The following is a 19,767-nucleotide window of genomic DNA, read 5'->3' on the forward strand; positions in this document are numbered from 1 at the left end:
GCGAGTGAGTGTACAGGCCGAGGGAAAGACATGAGCACAGCTGGTGATCAGTGCAGACCTCAGCCAAAGTGTCACCATGTTCATAGTCATGCAAAAGGGCAGATCCTGGAATTCCGGTCTCTGACGGCTGCACATACAGACCAAAAAGAAAAAAAAAGCGAAAGAAACAGAACAAAAAACACATTCTGAAGGACTAACCAAAGAGGAAAGTAGCAAAAATGATGACAGAAGGGATAGAAAAGTTTACAAACAGACTGGCTTTTTCTTTTTCTGCTTGTCCTTATCCTTTGCTTCTCTCTCCCGTCTGGCAAGTCGCCTCTTAAATTCTTCTGGCATTTTCTCATAACAGTGTTTGCAGACTGGCTTTAGATCAATTTCAACAAATTTATCCCTTTGAGTAGGACAAAGAAGGAACAGAAGAAAGAATAGCAAACAGTTAAAGGAAGAACCTTTACTTTCAGAAGGGCTGAAGAGAAAGGAGAAACAGATTAAACAACGTTTTTTAATTCTAGGAGTAGTTTTTAAAAAAATGTCTTCCCAAAGTTTTCAGTCTCAGGATTCACCTGGGACCAGCCATCGACTTACTTGAGTGTTAGCTTAGTGTTGCAGGTGGAACAGGCAAAGCAGTTCACGCACCAGGCCTTGTTAAGAGCAGAGACCACTAGAGAAAGAGCAGAGAGACCTGGTCACTGGAAGACACTGCCATGGAGAGCGGGAGCTTGCATGTTCAACTCCGGGAGCCATGGCCATTGCCAGCTGCGCTTGGAGGAGGCACTCAAGAATCTCTTTCTTGAGAGATTTTCTCTCAAGAGACTCACAGAGCTAAAATCTCGGGGTCATTAACGGAAGTGCACTGAATCAACCCATTTCTTGAACTTTTTTTTTCACATCATTTTCTTTAAAACACACACACACACACACACACACACACAGAGACACGTACACACGTACCCCAAACACTTATGTCTTCACTGACTTCAGGCATCCATTTAGAGCAGATTATTATGGGCTTGTCAATGTGATTGCCGACTTTCCCCTTAGGCATCCTGTGAGGTACATATATGTGTCCGCCACCTTGTCCCCCCCGCCCTGCGGACAAGGGAGCCCCACCCACATGCACGGTGCCACTCAGAAGAGCTTTCCTTGCACGGCACCTTAGACCATCACTCAGTCACGTCGCAGTCCCTGCTGCCACTGGTCCAACAGAGTCTGCAGAGTCTGTATTTTTAGGAAAATCCAGACATGAAATTGTTGGCAGGGACCTTTCCTCTAAAGCTAACATGAGAAAAGCGCTTCCTTGAAGGCTCCCTTCACCTCTCCACTGCCTCTGCAGGAGCGAGCCGAGTTTTATCCTCCGCGGCACTGCAGACGGTTTTCCTGCACTGACCTTCTCACAAGCCGCACCTGTGCAGTGTTTCGGGACGCACTTCCTGGGTTGGGTGAGGTCTGCTGAGAACCAGGAGGCGCACTGAAAACAGGATTGTTTCAAACTCTGCCAGGAAGTCTCGGGCAGAACTGTGCTCATGACTGAGCACACACAGCTGCTTCCTTCCCGCGGCAGTGCAGCCAGCCCAGCCTGGTTACTGCCGTGCAGGGTGGGAAGTCCTAGCAACACGGGCCGCGAACCACCAGGTCACAGCACGGGCGGGGCTCGAGCGCCTTCCTCATAGCCCTAATAAACGTGGTCTGAAAGCCTCCATGAACTGGCAACTCCAACAGGTCTTTGGGTCAGTCAGGAGCAGTTTCTATCACCATAAAGGAGGAAGGAATCCGATTCTGAGATGACGTCACCTCATGCTCTGGGAAACACGCCAGAGACACAGCAAAGGTAGCTGATAATGATCACACTCCAAACAAGAGGGACCATTAACCTCTTTCAGTTTTCACATGACCCAGCTGTTCTGTGTCAAAACACGGCCACGTTAACACCCACAGACACTCACCATCGCCTTCTATAACACGGTTGCAGTGGAAACAAACATCACCAAATAACTGCAAAGGAAAAACAAAGAGGTCAAGGTTCAGGGTGTATTACAATTAAATTTCAGGACATGGATAATCTAATACAATTTCAGTACTCTCCAGTGCTTAATTAAACAGAGAAAATGTGGACCTCATCCAGAACTTGCCATTATCAGAGAAAGTTAGTACAAGTTCACTAAGTTTTTTCACTTCGTACAATGAAAATAATTTACTTTTCATCACCTAAAAAACACTTTCTCGATGGCAATTTGAGAACAAAAATAATTAATGAAAAATACAGGACTTTGTGAGTCCATACAGATAAGCATTAGGTAAGTGAGTAAGGTTAGACACAGGAGGAAAACGGGCTATTGCTCAGCCAGAGTGCCAAGGGTAAGGCTGCAGAAACATCATCAGCCAGGCAGGCGGGAACCATGAGTGGAGTTTTGGGGAGGAAAACTGTTCTGGTGTAAAGTGACTATCATTACTAACTTGGGAAGGGGGACACAGTAACTCAGAGTGATGACATCATCCAGCATGGGCCCTCGGGATCGCTAACGGGAGGAGAGGGACTGGAGGACCCAGAGGAGAGGCCCTGAGTAGGACACAGCACACGTACGGTACCCCTGCATGTGTTCCAACCTTGAGCATACAACCTCAGTGTAGCTGCACCGGACCAGTGTAGACACCCATCTGAAAAGCTGTCTATGTACTCTTAAAGTCAATGTTAGCAAAAACCAAAACAGGGGTTGCAAATGCTCCAGATGTAAGGAGACTAAAGAAACATGACAAACCTAGGCTGGGTCCAGTCTTGAAGTAGGAAAAAACATCTATAATGACACTATTGGGGCAAATGAAAAAATTAGAATAAGTGAACTAAAATACTGTATCAACACTGACAACTACAGCTGTGTAAGAGAATTCTGTCTTCTTGGGAAATACACACGGAAGTATTTAAGGATAAAGGACTGTGATGGAATTGTCAAATGCTTAAGAACGGAAGCTATGTATGTGTTTGTACATATGCAAACAAATATTTGTATACAGAGGTATTGTGGGAGTGGGTATTGTAGTGTAGCACATTAAGTCACTGTTTAGGATGCCCACATCCTGTATCAGAGTGCCTGGTTTGAGTTCTAGCAGTTTAGAGCTTCTAATTAGGCTTTCTGCTAATGCAGCTCAGAGCAGCAGATAACGGCTCAGGGACCTGAGTTCTTGCCACCCACAGGGAGACGGAGATGGCCTTCCTGGCTCCTAGCTTCAGCCTGGCCTAACCCTGGCCACTCCAAGCACTGGGAGAGTGAATCAGAGGATGGAGCCTTGCTCTGTCTCTCTGCCTCTCAAATAAATACAAACTTTTCAAAAAGGTATGTGTATATAGGGGTGCGTTTTCACATAATAAGACCAAACGCATGCAAATCATGAATCGAATAGTGAGTCTGAGTAAAAGGTATGTAAGTTTTCTTTGTACGAATCTGAAATTATTTCCCAAATGAAAACATAAAAACAAAATCTCTGTAGATCAAAGTACATTTTCTAAGATACTTCCTTGAAGCTAAAGTGTTGGCAAGTGTAAATTCATAGAAGTCTATCTAGTGTCCAACAGTACAAGTAAGTATAATCAATACCTGGTTATAGTGCGTTTCACAATATGCCAGCCCTTTCCTCTCATAATGGCGATGTCCAAGAAACGGTTTCTCACACTTGGCACAAACAAAATGCTGGAAAGAAATTGCTGTAGGTCACTTTAATTGCCATATTTCATTCATCTAATGAAGCAGCCCCAAGGCCTCTATGTGCATAAACAGTAACATGTAACAGTAACATGAGTCCTCCCGGAACACTTCCAGTCTGAGTCTCTGACAGGTACTCTTAGACACGGCCTCCCCGCAAACACCACAAGAACAGCGCAGCGGGATGTCTTAGGGAGGGGCCGCTGCTACATACAGAGAGCCTCAAGGAGGACTTAACCAAGTGCACGTCCTGCACCGTTATTGACCATCACAAAGCAGTTCTCCGCTCTTCACTTTCTACAAAGTCAGCTGTCTCTAAATATGTCACAATGTGGCCTTTTAAACCCTCCTAATCTTGCTGGCACAGCCAAACCACAGAAATGCCAAAGTGCTGGTTCCTGCTCTCACCTCCACATGCCACTGCTTGCCCATGGCATTCACCACACGCCCTTCGATGGGCCGTCGGCAGGCACCACAGATGGGGACCCCCATCTTATCATGGCAAGGCAAGCAGTACAGTTCCCCTTTCAGCTCCCGGGCGTCAGCGGTCAGCTCCTTCCTGTCCACAAGAAAGACATCCAATAGAGTATGACTAGTAGAGAAAAACAGGCCATCAGTGTGGCCAGCACACTTTCCAGATACTACTAAGATAATTTCTGTGAAATGTCTTGTTCTCCTGTTAGAGATGACCAGAGTAACTTGAATTAATAGCCTTCAGTAGGTTTGAGACTGTTACCAAGACATCAGTAACCTGTGATAGGAAGACACAAGAATAGGACACAGACACACCATTATAGCAGTCCCATTTACCATTTCCTTGTCATCTGTCATATTGTATTTCAGGGCTCCTGTCTGTCTGCAGAAAACTACAGAAACGAGTCACTGCTGAAGACCAACTCAGAAATTCTGCCTTTCCAAACTAACCAAGGAATGAGGAGGCCAACTATATTTACTAATAATTATTTAAATTGTCACAACCTGTTAAGAACTTACAAACTTAGATTGACGGAAAACAAGCAGAACATAGCCCAGAATTTTCCTTCTCCAAATGCTTACCTATTGTTTTGTGCAAGTATTAAGCCAGAGATTGCCCGCAATCAATCAAATGGGCCTGTGTGAATTTCATTTGTTTTAAATCATTCCCTACAGAGAAGACTCCCGCGGAGGAAGAACAGGCAAGAAAAGGAGAACAGGTACAAACTGGTAATTCAACCACAGAAGCTGAGGTGGTGAACTTACACCACAAACTGTCCTCCAGTCTTTCTCCTGTGGCCTCTCCTTCCTCCCCACTATTATTTAGCATGGAGGCTCATATACTAACTATATAAACACATCTTTTTTCATTAAGTTTTCTTAAAGATTTTTATTTACTTTTTATTTGAAAGGTAGAGTTACAGACAGGGAGAGAAAGAGACAGAAAGGTGTTCCATCAGCTGGTTCACTCCCCAAATGGCTGCAATGGCCAGAGCTGACCCTATCCAAACCTAGGAGCCAGGAGCTTCGTCCAGGTCTCCCATGTGGATGCAGGGGCCCATAGCTTGGGCCATCTTCCATTGCTTTCCCAGGCCACAGCAGGGAGCGGGATCAGAAGAGGAGCAGCCGGCTCTAGAACCAGCGCTCATATAGGATGCTGGCACCACAGGAGGAGGATTAACCTACTGTGCCACAGCGCCAGCCCCTCTATTAAGTTTTTATACCTGATAACAAAATCAGAAAATTCATCTCTAACAATTTTTCATGACTTTTGAAGACAACAACAAATGAGTATATTCCCTTTGGGCATAAATCAAGCAAAACTGGCCAGCTCTGTGGCACAGGTCAACGCCCTGGCCTACAGTGCTGGCATCCCATATGGACACCAGTTCGAGACATGGCTGTTCCACTTCCAATCCAGCTCTCTGCTATGGCCTGGGAAGGCAGTAGAAGATGACCCAAGTCCTTGGGCCCCTGTACCCATGTGGGAGACCTGGAAGAAGCTCCTGGCTCCTGGCTTCAGATCGATGCGGCTCCGGCCATTGCGGCCAACTGGAGAATGAACCAACAATGGAAGACCTCTCTCTCTCTGTGTAACTCTGACTTTCAAATATATAAATAAATCTTTTAAAAAATCAAGCAAAACTAATGTAATTTACCATATTTTAAAATAACACCCTGATTTTTGTAAAAAAAAAAAAAAAAGATCCATTTATTTATGTGAAAGGTGGAGAGAGAGAGAGAGAGAGAGAGAGAGGGAAGGAGGGACAGGGAAATAAAGAGAGAGACTGATTGACTGATTTTCCATCCACTGGTTCACTCCCCAAGTGGCCACGACAAACGGGCTGGGTATGGCAAAGCCAGGAGGCAGGAACTAGAGTACTGGAGCCATCCTTTGCTGTTCCCAAGTGCACTGGCAGGGAGCTGGATCAGAAGTGGAATAGTCAGGACTCAAACTGGCACTCAGATATGGGACACAGACATCCCAAGTGGCAGCTTAACCCACTCTGCCACAACATGGCTCCAACAGGCTAATATTCACAGCTTTTAACATTATATATTATACAAAGACAAGACACTTTAAAAATTAATTTGAAAGATAAGTCACACACATAACACACACACACACACACACACACACACACGATCTTCTATCCACTGATTCATTCCCCAAAAGGCCACAATTGCTAGGGTCGGGAGGCTGAAGTGAGGAGCGAGGAACTCCCACGTGGGTGGCAGAAACTGAAGCACTTAAACCACCATGTGGAAGCCAGCGCTGTGGCACAGCAGGATAATGCCCTGGCCTGCAATGCCGGCATTCCATGTGGGCGCCAGTTCGAGTCCTGGCTGCTCCACTTCCGATCCAGCTCTCTGCTATGGCCTGGGAAAGCAGTCGAAGATGGCCCAAGTCCTTGGGCCCCTGCTCACATGGGAGAGCCTGTAGAAGCTGCTGGCTCCTGGCTTCAGAACAGCTCAGCTCAGCTCTGGTCATTGCAGTCATTTGGGGAGTGAACCAGCAGATGGAAGACTCTTTCTCTCTCTCTGGTTCTACCTCTCTCTGTAACTCTGTCTTTCACATAAATAAAATAAATCTTTAAAAAAAATACCATCATCTGCCACTTCCCAGGCACATTAGCAGGGAGCTGGATTAGAAGCAGAGTATTTGGGACCTGAAGTCCAGTACAGGATACTGGCATCCCATCCAAATCTGCTGTAATCCAACACTCAGCCCAGAGATAAGATTTTTATTTTGGATCTTATACTGGAAAAACATCATGATGACAAACAGTTTTAGGGATAACTGGGAATACTGTAGCATGAACTGAATATCTGATATTATAAAATTATTGATCATTTTCTTAGTATGCTAAGAGAATTGTGTTTTTATAGGAAAATGTCCTTAATCTCAGGAGATGCATCCTGAGTCTTGATGCTTACAACTAGCTTCAATCTGTATAGTGAAAAAAAAATTAAAGAGACATGTGTGCACATGAACTTGTACATGCACACAAAACACAGAGGGAAGGGGGTACTGTACACATACTCAAGAAGTGTGGTAAAATGTTGTTTTCATTATATCATTCTTTCCACCCTTCTGTAGTTTTAAATTCTCTACATTAAAAGTTGGAGGGGTGGGTGTTGGCCCAATGGTTAGGTTGCCACTTTGGGGGCCAGTACTGTGGCACAGCAGGTAAGGCTGCCTCCTGTGAGGCAGCATCCCACACTGGTGCCAGTTTGAGTCCCAACTGCTCCAATTCCAGTCGAACTCCCTACTAATGGCCTGGGGAAAGCAGCAGAAGGGAGCTCAAGTGTCTGGGCCCCTGCTACCCACATGGGAGGCCCAGATGAAGCTCCTGGCTCCTGGCTTTGGCCTGGCCCAGTGCTGGCCATTGTAGCCATCTGGGGAACGAACAGGATGGGAAATCTCTGTCTCTCCATCTTTCTTTGTAACTCTGCCTTTCAAATAAATCTTTAAAAAAAAAAAAAAAAAAAGGAAGAAAGAAAAAGATTCCCCTTGGGATGCCCACGTCCAATAAATGAGTGCCTGCATTCGCATCCTAGCTCTGCTTCCAATTCTACATTCCTACTAACGTGAAGACGGCACAACGCATTGGGTCCCTGCTACCCACGTGGCAGACCTAGACTGAGTTCTGGGCCCGGGCTTCGGCCACCCACAGCCCTGAGTGTTGTGGGCAGTTGGGGAGTAAAAGGGAAGATGAAAGTTCTTGAAAACAAGTACAAATTACTTTAATAATGTAACTGGCTGGAGCACCAGAGATTCGGAGGACTAGCAGGTTTTGTTTGACTCCGTGTGTGTGCGCTGAGAAGGAAGAAAGCACCATACCCGCAGTTGGCGCAGTTGAAGTGGTCTGGGTGGTAAGGGTCGTTCTTGAATATCAGAGGCTGTTCGTCAATGATGGCATGGCACTTCTGGCAGATATACTTTCCAAGGCCTCGGGCTTTCTCACGGTTATGACAGGGACGACACAGGTGTCTAAGCAGAATCAAAACTTACATTTAACATCTTAGGTTCTTCCTAACAATCAAAAAGAAGTAAGCTTCCCATATTTCTGAAAAGAAGGAAATCATTGCTTAAGAAAAAAAAATCACTCCTGTGTTTAACAGAGCAGCACCAAGCTACAGGAACTACTTATTCCAACCCCAGTGATTTCCAGGAAGTTCTACCTGCGTGTGTATCTCCTGTGGGCAGCCCAGGGGACGTGGGGCAGCTGGGCCTTGTCTCATAGAAGCTGCAGAGTCCTTACTCAGCACACTGCAGGGCCTGTAACCACGCGCCCTAAACCCAGTGTTGCGCAGCACTGCCTACACCCCACAGGGAAACCACACATGACCTTGCAGCAGTCACTCTCCCCCAACATCCGACAAGGATGGAAACCGCCTACCTCCCGGCATTCTTGACAAAGCCAATATCTGCCAGAACTTCCTGGCAGAGGTCACAGCGGAAGCACTCAGGATGCCAGCTGTTATTCATGGCCTTGATAACTCGGCCGATGATGAATTCACCTGTGGGAAAGCAGTACACAAAGGATGTCCAGTGTGCCACCTTATTTGCTAAAAACAAGTGAGGAAAACACACATTTAAACCCTTCTCCACAAAGAGAGACTTTTAAGTCCGATATGTCTACCAGAGTAAGTACTACCTTAGAAAATACAGCTTTTTTTTTGCCATTTGCATTGTTTTCAATTCTGTAGCTATATTTTGGGGCTGTTTTATTATATTTCTGAATCTGGCTTTCCTTTATTTTGCTCATATTTAATTAGATTTTTTTCAATGCGGCATAACACAATACTTATTTCTGCTTACTGCCTTTTTATTTTTTAAAAATGAACTTCTGTGGGCTTTTTCTTTTTCTGTAGGTTGCTTTAAGCATTCTAAATTTGGAACATCTAAGCAGTCTTTCCTTTCCCAATATACTGGGCTCTCTTGACTGCCTTTGGCTACTTCTGGTCATTGTCAACCAAGACAACTGAAACCCACAGCACATTCTCTTGGAACACAGACTTAGCTCCTTCTTCACTAAACCTTTACAATGTTATGTCAGTTTCTCCAATCTCTAGAAATCTTCTAGTAGAGCCGTTAGCAACCAGTGAAGGGGCTAAAATGCAAGCAAATCAAGCACTTACGTACCACCCAAGCAACCCTGAAGCATCCGCACCTCACGGATGCCTTCCTGATAGCCCTAAAGGCAAGCAGGCAAAGGCTGCATTGCCAGGGCAGACAGCCTTCCAGAGGACCAACTATCAGCTATGGAGGTCCCAGTTAGTCCCCCAAAACTTCTACCCTAGATTCCCCTAAAATTTACTTCTTGAGGTGGTATCTGGCCTGCTGGGTAAGATGCCCGTGTCCCGTGGTAGAATGCTAATGCAGATTCGCTGTGGCAGCAGTGATGGCTCAAGTAGTTGGGTTCCTGCCCCTCACATGGGAGATCCTGGTTCCTGGTTCCAGCCCCAGCCCAGCCCTGGCTGTTGTGGCCATTTGGGAAATGAACTAGTGGATGGGAACTAGTGTGTGGGCTCTGTCTCTCCATCATTCTGTCTCTCAAATAAGCAAATAAATAAAATGCAAAAATCTTCTTTCCAGGTCTTGATACTCTTCCAGTTTGTAATGTATCAATAATAGAGAAGAAGACTGATAAAGAACCTGATAGTTATGGGTAATAAGCATCAAAAACCATTTTAAAAATATTCACTTACTTATTTACTTGAAAGGGAGAAGACATGGAAATGCTCCATCTCCTGGTTCACTCCCCAAATACCTGCAACAGCCAGGACTGGGAAAGGAGCAAGGAGCCTGGGACTCCATGTGGGCCTCCCACGTGGGTCACAGGGGCCCAACTATTTGAGCCATCGCTGTTGTCACCCAGATTGCGCATGAGCAGGAAGCTGGAATCAAAAGTGGAGAGGGACTTGAACCCAGACACTCTGATAAGAGATGTGGGTGTCCCAAGCAGAATCGTAACCATGGTGCCAAACACCTCGCTTCAAACCATTTTTACCACTGGTACTTTAATAGCAGTCAACAGCGTATGTAATTTTTAAAAATTTATTTATTTTATTTCAGAGAGGCAGAGGCAGAAAGAGAGAGAGAGGTCTTCCATCTGCTGGTTCACTTCCCAAATGGCAACAACTGCTAGAGCTGGGCTGATCTGAAGCCAGGAGCCAGGAGCTTCCTCTACGTCTCCCACATGGGTGCAGGGGCCCCAGGACTTGGGTCATCTTCTACTGCTTTCCCAGGCCATAGAGCTGGATCAGAAGTGGAGTACCTATATGGGATATTGGCACTGCAGGTGTAGCTTTACCCACTATGCCACAGCGCCAGCCCCAACTTATGTAATTTTAAAGTTACTTTTTACTTTGTACTCATCAGTAAAACTTACCACATTGATGACAGCAAGGAGCAAAGAGCATCTGAAAATCATGTTCACAATACTTTCTTCCTTCAAACTGAAAGACAAAGTACCACATATTAAACAACCACAGGAGGAATAAAATTATTCTAAAGAGATATACAGAAAAGTGTGTGTTTTAACTAAATGCTCTGTCCTCAGAATTCTGATTCCAATGGGCTATTTTTAAAGGCGGGAATGCTCAAGTACCTTCCATCCCCGACGTGCTGGTGCAGGAGCAACACCCTGAGCAAGCTGAGGCTGGAGAGTGTTACACCCCCAGGCTCCAGTGGTCTTACCTCTGACTGTGATGAATGGTTTTTAGCCCACATACTCTCTGCTTTTCATTTTTTTTTAAAAGATTTATTTATTTGAAAAGCAGAGTTATGGAGAAAGAGGGAGAGAGTAAGAAAACGAGAGAACAGAGAAAGATATCTATGGCTGCAAAGGCCAGGGCTGGGCCAGGCCACTGTCCTGCCCGGGACATTAGCAGTGAAGGCGCTGCTTCAGTACCTGCATCTCTCATCGTAGTGCCTGCTTCAAAGCCTGGTTCCTTCCCTTCTGATCCAGCTTCCTGCTAATGCGCACCCTGGGAAGCAGCAGTAGGTAACAGCTCAAGTACGTGGGTCCCTGCCACTCACATGGGAGACCCAGATAGAGTTGAGGCCTTGACCTGGCCTAGCCTTGGCTATTGTGGGCATTTGAGGGAGTAAAACAGTAGATGAAGATTTCTCTCTTCTCCCTCTCTCTCTCTAAGTCTCTGTCTTTCAAATAAACTAATGAATAAAACTTAAAAATTACACATATATATATTTTCAAAAATAATGCTTTAAGAGAGACTTCTAGAAACGGTGAGACTATATCAGGAACAGTAGAAGACACAGTAATACAAGGACTACAAATGTAAGGCTAGGAATTAATGTTTACATGCAGCTTTTAGGTAAAGGACACCTCTCTCACTTGATTCTTACAGCCAAGACAAGCTGCGGTCCCAAGAGACACACAAATATTATGGTGAGCAGCCGGCCTGAGTAGCACCCTAGATAACTACTCCACAACAAAAACCCCACTGAGCTGAAGGACTGAAACCCTGACCCATGTTAAAAAGAGCTGTTGAGTACACACACAAAAGTCTGCTGGTTCAAAGGGCGTTCATGACAATGGGTTACCCCCCACTCTTGACACCAACACGTATACTAGGGAGGAAGCCCCAGTGAGGAGAGGAAGGCCGCCAGGGTCATGAATACAGAAGGTGTTTCAGAAGAAACAGGTCCAGGACGGTCAGGGCGTGTCTTGACCCCACACTTAACATGAATGAAGGGCTGAGGGACAAAGAAGTCTTTCCAAGATGTACTCTGTCACCATGAGCTGAAGTCCCTCTGAGCCAAGTAGACCAGTAACATCCAGAATGATCCATTCACTGTCTGGAGGTGAGAACTGGTGTTGCAGATTGTTCCGGAAAACTAACACAGAAGATGCCTTGCACAATGAAGTCACCACTAAACCACTGCTGAAGTCCAGTCCCTGGCCTTCTTGTTCTGCTTTGTAGTTCAGAGACATTTCTTTAAAAGCCGGAAAATCCATAAATGTGAACAGCGTGTCCAGTAGCTACTTCACCCTGATGGTGCTCTGACGTTGCTGTGAAAACCACCACGCTAATTCCAGGAATCCAGCACAGCAGCTGTTCTTCAAGGCACTTTTCTCTCTCTTTAAGATTTAATTATTTACTTGAAAGTCACAGTTATAGAGAGGCAGAGGCAGAGAGAGAGAGAGAGAGAGAGAGAGAGAGAGAGAGAGAGGTCTTCTATCCGTTGGTTCTCTCACCAATGGCTGCAATGGCCAGAGCTGGACAGATCTGAAGCCAGGAGCCAGCAGCTTCTTTCAGGTCTCCTATATGGGGCCTAAAGACTTGGGCCATCTTCTACTGCTTTCCCAGGTCATAGCAGAGAGCTGGTGTGGAGCAGCCGAGACTTGAACCTGCGCCCATGTGGGATGCCGGCAGTGCAACTGGCAGCTTTCACCTGCTACACCACAAAACCGGCACCTCAACATACTTTTCTACCTGAGAACTATATTTGTTAAAGACAGGCCTGTAGGCAAATTATTCTCTTCCATGCCTTTCAATTCCTGGTAGTACTGGACCATGAAATTTCTCTGTACAAACTAGAACTTGTCATCCGTGATGATGACCCCTAAACATCCAACCTCAGCATCATATTCTGCATCAGAGATGGAGGAGGACAAGGCAAAGCAGCATCTGCCACTGCTGCTGCTGCATCTGCCCAGGCAACTGGCTTCCTAGCTCATGCCTGTACTCAGGTCACGGGTTTTGGGAAAGAATGCTCTAAAAGTGGTAACATGTTCTACTTGTCGCATCATATAAGGCGCATGACCTCACCACAACTTACTACTACTGATGCTGACCTACATCTGCCAGATTCCTTCACGGCAAGTTACTTCTTGCCCTTGTCTGCCTCACAGAGGCAAGTTCTTGAGTCCAACTCATTCTCAATCTAAGGAAAATAAAGCTCTACTGATTTTCCTTTTAACTTACACACTTGGAAATATGAAGTTATTTGACCCACTTAAACACAAAGGCAGGGGTCGCTTTTAATTCAAGAAATGATATTCCAATGACCAGAAGTCATCATATCAAAATCCCAATCTGATATAACCTGTCACTCAATAACAGAATATTTTGGAGATTCCTATATCCCAAAGCCTCTTATCTACAACTCCTCCACTGCTTCTCCCTGCAAGTAACAGTCAAATCATGGATCCTCCTCACAAGTACTCAAACGCAAATGTTGTAGAAAATTAAAAGTAACTCCATTCAGTATCATTAAATCATTTGGCAAACAGATGTGGTATGTATATGAAAGATGCATACAGCCCATGTTACTCACTGTACTTTTCTTTCAACTTTGCTTAAATTTTAAGATTTTCAAACCTAGGGGCTGGCATTGTAGCACAGAAGGTTAAGCCTCTGCCTGCAGTGCCAGCATCCTGTATGGACACTGGTTCGAGTCCTGGCTGCTCCACTACTGATCCAGCTCTCTGCTGTGGCCTGGGGAAAGCAGTAGAAGAAGGCCCAAGTGCTTGGGCCCCTGCTACCCATGTGAGAAACCTGGAAGAAGCTTCTGGCTCCTGGCTTCCGCCTGGCTCAGCCCCAGCTGTTGTGACCACTTGGGGAGTGAACTAGTGGATGGAAGATATCTCTCTCTCTCCTCTCTCTGTTATCTGTCTTTCAAATAAATTAAAAAAAAAGATTTTAAAAAATAAAAAGTAAGTTCATTCAACAAAACCACATTGGCCTGACTAAACACATCAACTTAAAGGTCTATATACTCATATTGTACAAAAAAGACATCATAACTTAGGAGGTCTACTCAGAGGTCTGCCCTCAAGTAGAATATCCTGTTTCTACCCAAGAATGCATTTCTTCCGTCCACCTGCACTGCACAAGGCATATTAAACTTTGGACCATGTTCACGCTATGCACTGGTTATAGAATGCTGAGATTTTGGAGCACAGCCAGTAAGTGCTTAAGATAGGAAATGTCTTACTTAGTCCTAGTTAGTAAATTAGTAATGTGTATATGTATCATTGTGTTTATTAAGGACCTGCTAGGCATCAACTATTGTAAAGAATGCAAGCGATAACAAATTATTCAGGAAAGTCCCTGCACCAGAGGTATTAAAAGTTAGATGGGAAGGCAAATGTATAAATAAACAGCTATAATGATTCAAATAAAAAAACGAAGTGCTGTATGGACTCAGAAGAGGCTGAGCTAAAAACACCACTAAAGATGTCTTACAATAACAAACACCTTGGGTACATGATTCTTTTCATGATAGACGCTACAGAGCACAGGTATGTATCAGTGAATATCTATCCTATGTTCTTCAGTGGTGATATCAACCTTTTAGGTTAACATTTTATTTTTGTTTTATTTTTTAATTTGAGAGACAGAGCTCCAACTAGATTACTCTTTAAACTCCCATGAGAGGGGCTGGGTTAGAGGTGGAGCCCAGAGCCAGGAATTCAATGCAGGTTTCCCACATGGGTGGCAGGAACCCAATGACCTCAGCAGGAGCCCACTGCCTCCCAAGTCCCATATTAGCAGGAAGCTGGAATGCAGAGCTGCAGCCAGGAACTGAAACAAGGCACTGCGATGTGGAATGTGGGCATCTTAACTGGTGCCTAAACAAGTTCCCTTTTTTTTTTTTAAATGAGAGAGAGAGAGAGAGAGAGAGAGAGAGAGAGAGAGAAAGAGAATGAGAATATATTCCACCCGCTGGTTCATCCCCCAAATGGCTGCAACAGCTGGGGCTGGGCCAGGCCAAAGCCAGGAACCAGGAGTTTCTTCTGGGTCTGCCATGTGCAGGGTGCAGGGGCCCAAGGACTTGAGCTATCCTCTGCTGCTTTCCCAGTCCATTAGCAGGGACCTGGATCAGAAGTGGAGCAGCTAGGACTTGAACGAGCATCCGTGTGGGATGCTGGTGCTGCAGGTGGTGGCTTAACTTGCTTAACTTGCCACCACAATGGTGGCCCCAGGTTCACTTTCAAAAGTCACATAACCTAGTGTGATTTAGTATGGCGCTACTACTGGGATAACCCTGGTTGTGCTGTGTCACTCTGCAGATGTGCCCATCTCCAGCCACGTGTCCGGGTGAGTGGCTAGGACACAAGGGTCTGATTCCACACTAAGGGGCAGTGCATGTACAAACTCCACCTGTAAGCCTTCAGAGCTGTCTCTCAGAAAAAAGGATGTGCAGGGGCTGTGGAAATATGGGCAGGATGATATTTTTTTTTTTTTTTTTTTGGTGACAGGCAGAGTGGACAGTGAGAGAGAGAGACAGAGAGAGAAAGGTCTTCCTTTGCCGTTGGTTCACCCTCCAATGGCTGCCGCTTGCAGCCGGCACACCGCGCTGATCCGATGGCAGGAGCCAGGAGCCAGGTGCTTTTCCTGGTCTCCCATGGGGTGCAGGGCCCAAGCACCTGGGCCATCCTCCACTGCACTCCCTGGCCATAGCAGACAGCTGGCCTGGAAGAGGGGCAACCGGGACAGAATCCGGCGCCCCAACCGGGACTAGAACCCGGTGTGCCGGCGCCGCAAGGTGGAGGATTAGCCTAGTGAGCCACGGCGCCGGCTAGGATGATATCTTGATAAGACAAAAGTAGTGACAAAGGTATGGAGCATTAAAGGGGTGTTTGTTATTACACAAATGTAACTACATTTGTTATGATACAAATGTATATTTGTTATCTATCACATATCTCAAAGGGAAGCAAACCAAGTAATTCAAATCTCCTTTTCTGAAAAAAAAAAAATTTACTGTTAGGTATAACTGAAAATGAAGATTATTCGATAGAAGACCTGGATAATTCTTTTTCTAATGTCATCAACCAAAAGGAAAGTTCTTATTCTTCATGTGCAGGTTTATAAATCCTCACTCCAGAGAAGGGGTTTCCATGGTGAACACTGAGGCTAAAACAGTGGTCTTCCTCAGGACTGAAGAGAGCTGAAGCCGGGCAGCAGCCCATGAGCAGCCCAGCTCTGGGTAGCACAACCTCTTCTGGACTAGCACCAGACAGGCCCGTGGAGGGTATTTATAGTTCAGACATGGGGGAGGCAGGCTGGTGAGAACCAGCGTGAGTCATGCCTTCCTCCTTCTGCTCAAGGCTGCTGGCAAGCCCTCCCTCTGACTAGGCTCTGTGGCCTTGTAGTTGACGGCACCCAAAGGCAGAACCAGGAGCTCGGGAGGCAGCCCTGTTCAGGAATGAGGGTAGCACCAGTGTCAGACAAAAAGACAATTCAGGAGGAAGAAAGCGATGGAGAGCTGGAGCTCTGGGTGCCCTCTGAGGGAATCAGGGAGAATGTCTGGACAACAGGGCCTGTCTTTCTCTGCATCCTCTTTTGTGGCTCCTTGGGACTCTTCTAGGCCTTACCAGCAATAATAGCTTACACTGAAAAAAGAAAAAAAATGTAAAGGAAACAGCCTGTACTGGACATTAGGGACCAAACCTGCTCTGTTGTCAAGGGCAGTTCAACCTCTCTGGGCCATAAGGAGAAAAAGAAAAAGGGATAAAGAGGGAAGCTATGTGGCTCCTTCCATAGCCCATGTCTGTGGCTCCCTGCCGTGTGCTCTGGGAGGCTGCAGTGTGTTCTCGTAACTTCACACAGCCTTGGCATCAGCTTTGAACACAAGTGCACCTTTCTCACACCCGAATCAGGGCACAGGCACCCTTGACATTTCCTGGTTCCACACTTCACGTGGTCCCTCAACGTGGTTCATCCCAGTGTCTGCCTCTTGTACATGCTCCTTTGTGACTGTGGGCCGGCTGGACCCAGCCTGCTCGGCTGACCCTGCGGGGACTGTCAGCCATGCCTCAGTGCCCACCTCTCAGTCACAGCCCACTTCCTGGAACTGCACCTGCCTGCTCTAAATGCACCAAATCAGACTCCTCCTGCGACGCCTGGTCTGCATACCAGCCCAGACCCAGTAGAGGTGTCGGTCACAGGTCCCTGCTTCCCTCCCTACCTGCACAGCCTCTGAAAGATCCTGAATCAAAACAGCCTGCCCCTCCTGCATCAGCCTTGAGAGGCCTTACTCCAAGAGCCTTTTGTCATGACTCTGGAAGCAGATGGAACTAGGAATTTCCTTTCCCTCCCCCTCACCCCTGCAGCCACCGCAGCCTCAGCCCAGGTCTCTGGCCCTGATGGGCCATTCACACCCCAGGAGCTCCTCCCCATCCTGATTCCTGTAGTGGACACTGGTCTCCCCTGCTCCTGCCCCACCCCACCACTGTAACTTGTCATTCCCATCCCTAAAGGCATCAGCTTTGGGGGAGGGGGGAGAAGAAGACGATTCCTACTGCCAGGAAGAACTCTGGGAGAAAAGAGAAAATGAGGCCTTCTTCCTGGTGCTGAGGATTTGTTGCAGGGAACACGCATGTCTGGGCCACAGCTGCAGGCCACAGAAACATGTGCCGGTGAGCAGGACTGCATTTCCTAACCCGGACTCTCACACTGTTTCCCACAGTTACATGACTGCATACATGCCAGTTACACGTCTCAGGCACGCGGGAGGGACATGCTGGGGGCTGGCCTGGACACTGCACTCTCACGGGGAGTGTTTCTACGGGAAACACTGCCTGAGCAGCCAACAAAGACCTTATTCATCACCTTTCCCTCTCCTTCTGCAGGCATGGAGTGTAAAGCTCCTCCAGGCAAAGGAAGAAGTCACAACCGAGTAGCCGTCTCTGCTATAACCTAACTCTACCTACATACAATCTAAGCAGAGATGCGGGCAGACAGAGAATCAGATATGGAGGAGTAAGGCAGTAAGCACGGTTACCTAATTCTTCCCACACACATAGCTGCATCACTCTCATCTTCACCTACATATAAGGCCGGCCTCCCTTGACCATTCCAAAAGCAAAGATATTTACTGTGAGAAAGGGGCTTTGGTAGTGGTGAGAATACTGGATGTACTACAGAGAGGAAGTGCAGACCACTTAAGAGCACCTGAAGATCAAGGGAAAAAAGGACTTTGAAAAGAACACAAGACACAGAGAATAACTAAATACAGGTGGTGTTCTCCAAAGTACTTGTTTCTAAACAAGATGTTCTAAGCAAGATTTATTTTCTAAATAAACACATGGGGGTTGGCATTATGGCACAGGGCATTAAGCTGCTGCCTAGAATGCCAGCTTCCCATGTGAGCCCCTGTTCGATTCTCAGCTGCTCCACTTCTGATCCAAATTTCTGCCAATGCACCTGGGAAAGCAGTGGCGGGTGGTCCAAGTGCTTGGGTCTCTGCATCAGCATGGGAGATCTGGATGGAGTTCCAGGCTCCTGGCTTTGGCCTGGCTCAACCCTGGCTAGTGCAGCCATTTGAGGAATGAACCAGGGGGTAGAAAGTCTCTCTCTTCTTTCTCTGTCACTCTGCCTTTCAAGTAAATAATATAAATCTTCAAAAAAAAAAAAAAAAAAGATAAGAAACACATGGAAGCTGTTACTCATGGCTGGGCAGTCATAGAACAGGATATATGCTTTAACTTTAGAGAGACAGAAAGACATAGGGCCAGGAATCGGCAAGGGGCAAGCACAGCGGAACCAAGTGGAGAAGCCCAAAGAGCTTCAGCTGAAGGTTCTGAAAGGCTTCTGTATTTGGACCTCATGGGCTTAGGCAGGCTCTGAAGCAGGAAGATGAACTGAATGATACAAATGGTGGGGTTTGTAAGGGCATCCCCAGCCAGGCCACGGCCCACAAGTTCCATCACTGTCCTGACAGGCACCAAAGACCCGGCGTGTTATGTGGCACTTCAATACAATGTTCAACAGCAAAACAGCATGAGAAAAAAGGAGGGCACTAGTCAGCACGTGCTGCTGCTGCTGCCCAGTGTGACCTACCTCATAGAACAGCCCCTCCGGGAACTGCTGGAAGCACTGGGCGCACACGAAGCACTGCTCATGGTACAGCTCGCCGTTGCTGTTCACGATCTTCTCGGCAGGCGCAAAGCCCCCCTTGCAGCGCTCACAAGTGGCGCTGGCCAGGGCATTGGCCATGTTGCTGTAACACACAAGCAAAGCACAGCAAATCACAGACTGTCAGCCCTTCTTAGACTTCTCAACTGGAAGAACTGAAGAGAAAATCTGGTAACTGTCCAGGCTCTTTACCCGAGCATCTCAGGTTCTGAAAGAGCCTCCTGCTTTGATTCTGGTTGTCGTAACGCTCTTCACGAGTTGTCTTCAAGGAACTTGCTTTTCCAGCCTGACAAAGAGCTTAATTAAAAACATCCACAAGCTGGGACAAGTGTTTGGCACAGTGGTGAAAATGATGCTCAGGACACCTGTATCTCATATCAGTGTGCCTGGGTTCAAGTCCCAGCTCTGCTCCCAATTCCACTATCATGCAACTGGGAGGCAGTAGGTGATGGCTCAAGTGGTTGGGTCCCTACCACTCACATAGGCGATCTGGGCTCCTGGCTTCAGCCTGGCCCAGTCCCTCCTGTCTGCTGCAGGAATTTGAATGAAGTAGCTAACTGGGGAGAGTGTGTGTGCGCGCACACTCTCTCCCCCTCTCTCTCTCTCTCCCTCTCTCTCAAATAACAGATAAAAAATAAAATGCAATATCCACAAGTCAACACCTCAAAGCCAGTTTCTTCTCCTTCTGAGAACAGAA

At 46.6% G+C, this 19,767-nt stretch overlaps 1 protein-coding gene across 23 annotated transcripts in view; it reads right to left on the reverse strand.

The window, feature by feature from the left end:
• The window catches only part of LIMS1 (LIM zinc finger domain containing 1), a 153,500-nt gene that overhangs the window by 4,232 nt on the left and 129,501 nt on the right, over positions 1-19,767 (reverse strand). For 9 of the 23 annotated variants that reach the window (XM_070068683.1, XM_051834646.2, XM_008252946.4 and 6 more), the window contains exons 2-10: positions 18,996-19,155; positions 10,568-10,634; positions 8,573-8,693; positions 8,014-8,163; positions 4,104-4,254; positions 3,591-3,683; positions 1,944-1,992; positions 586-661; positions 199-391 (exon numbers count right to left, since the gene is read on the reverse strand). In XM_070068683.1, coding sequence (XP_069924784.1) covers positions 244-391; positions 586-661; positions 1,944-1,992; positions 3,591-3,683; positions 4,104-4,254; positions 8,014-8,163; positions 8,573-8,693; positions 10,568-10,634; positions 18,996-19,151 — 1,011 coding nt within the window. In that variant the 5' untranslated portion in view covers positions 19,152-19,155 and the 3' untranslated portion in view covers positions 199-243. Of the gene's footprint in view, positions 1-198; positions 392-585; positions 662-1,943; positions 1,993-3,590; positions 3,684-4,103; positions 4,255-8,013; positions 8,164-8,572; positions 8,694-10,219; positions 10,454-10,567; positions 10,635-18,995; positions 19,156-19,767 lie in introns of those variants that run through there. The other 14 variants (XM_070068682.1, XM_070068686.1, XM_070068687.1 and 11 more) reach the window with 4 other exon arrangements.

Source organism: Oryctolagus cuniculus, chromosome 2 (genome assembly GCF_964237555.1).
Source record: "Oryctolagus cuniculus chromosome 2, mOryCun1.1, whole genome shotgun sequence".
Taxonomy (NCBI): domain Eukaryota; kingdom Metazoa; phylum Chordata; class Mammalia; order Lagomorpha; family Leporidae; genus Oryctolagus; species Oryctolagus cuniculus.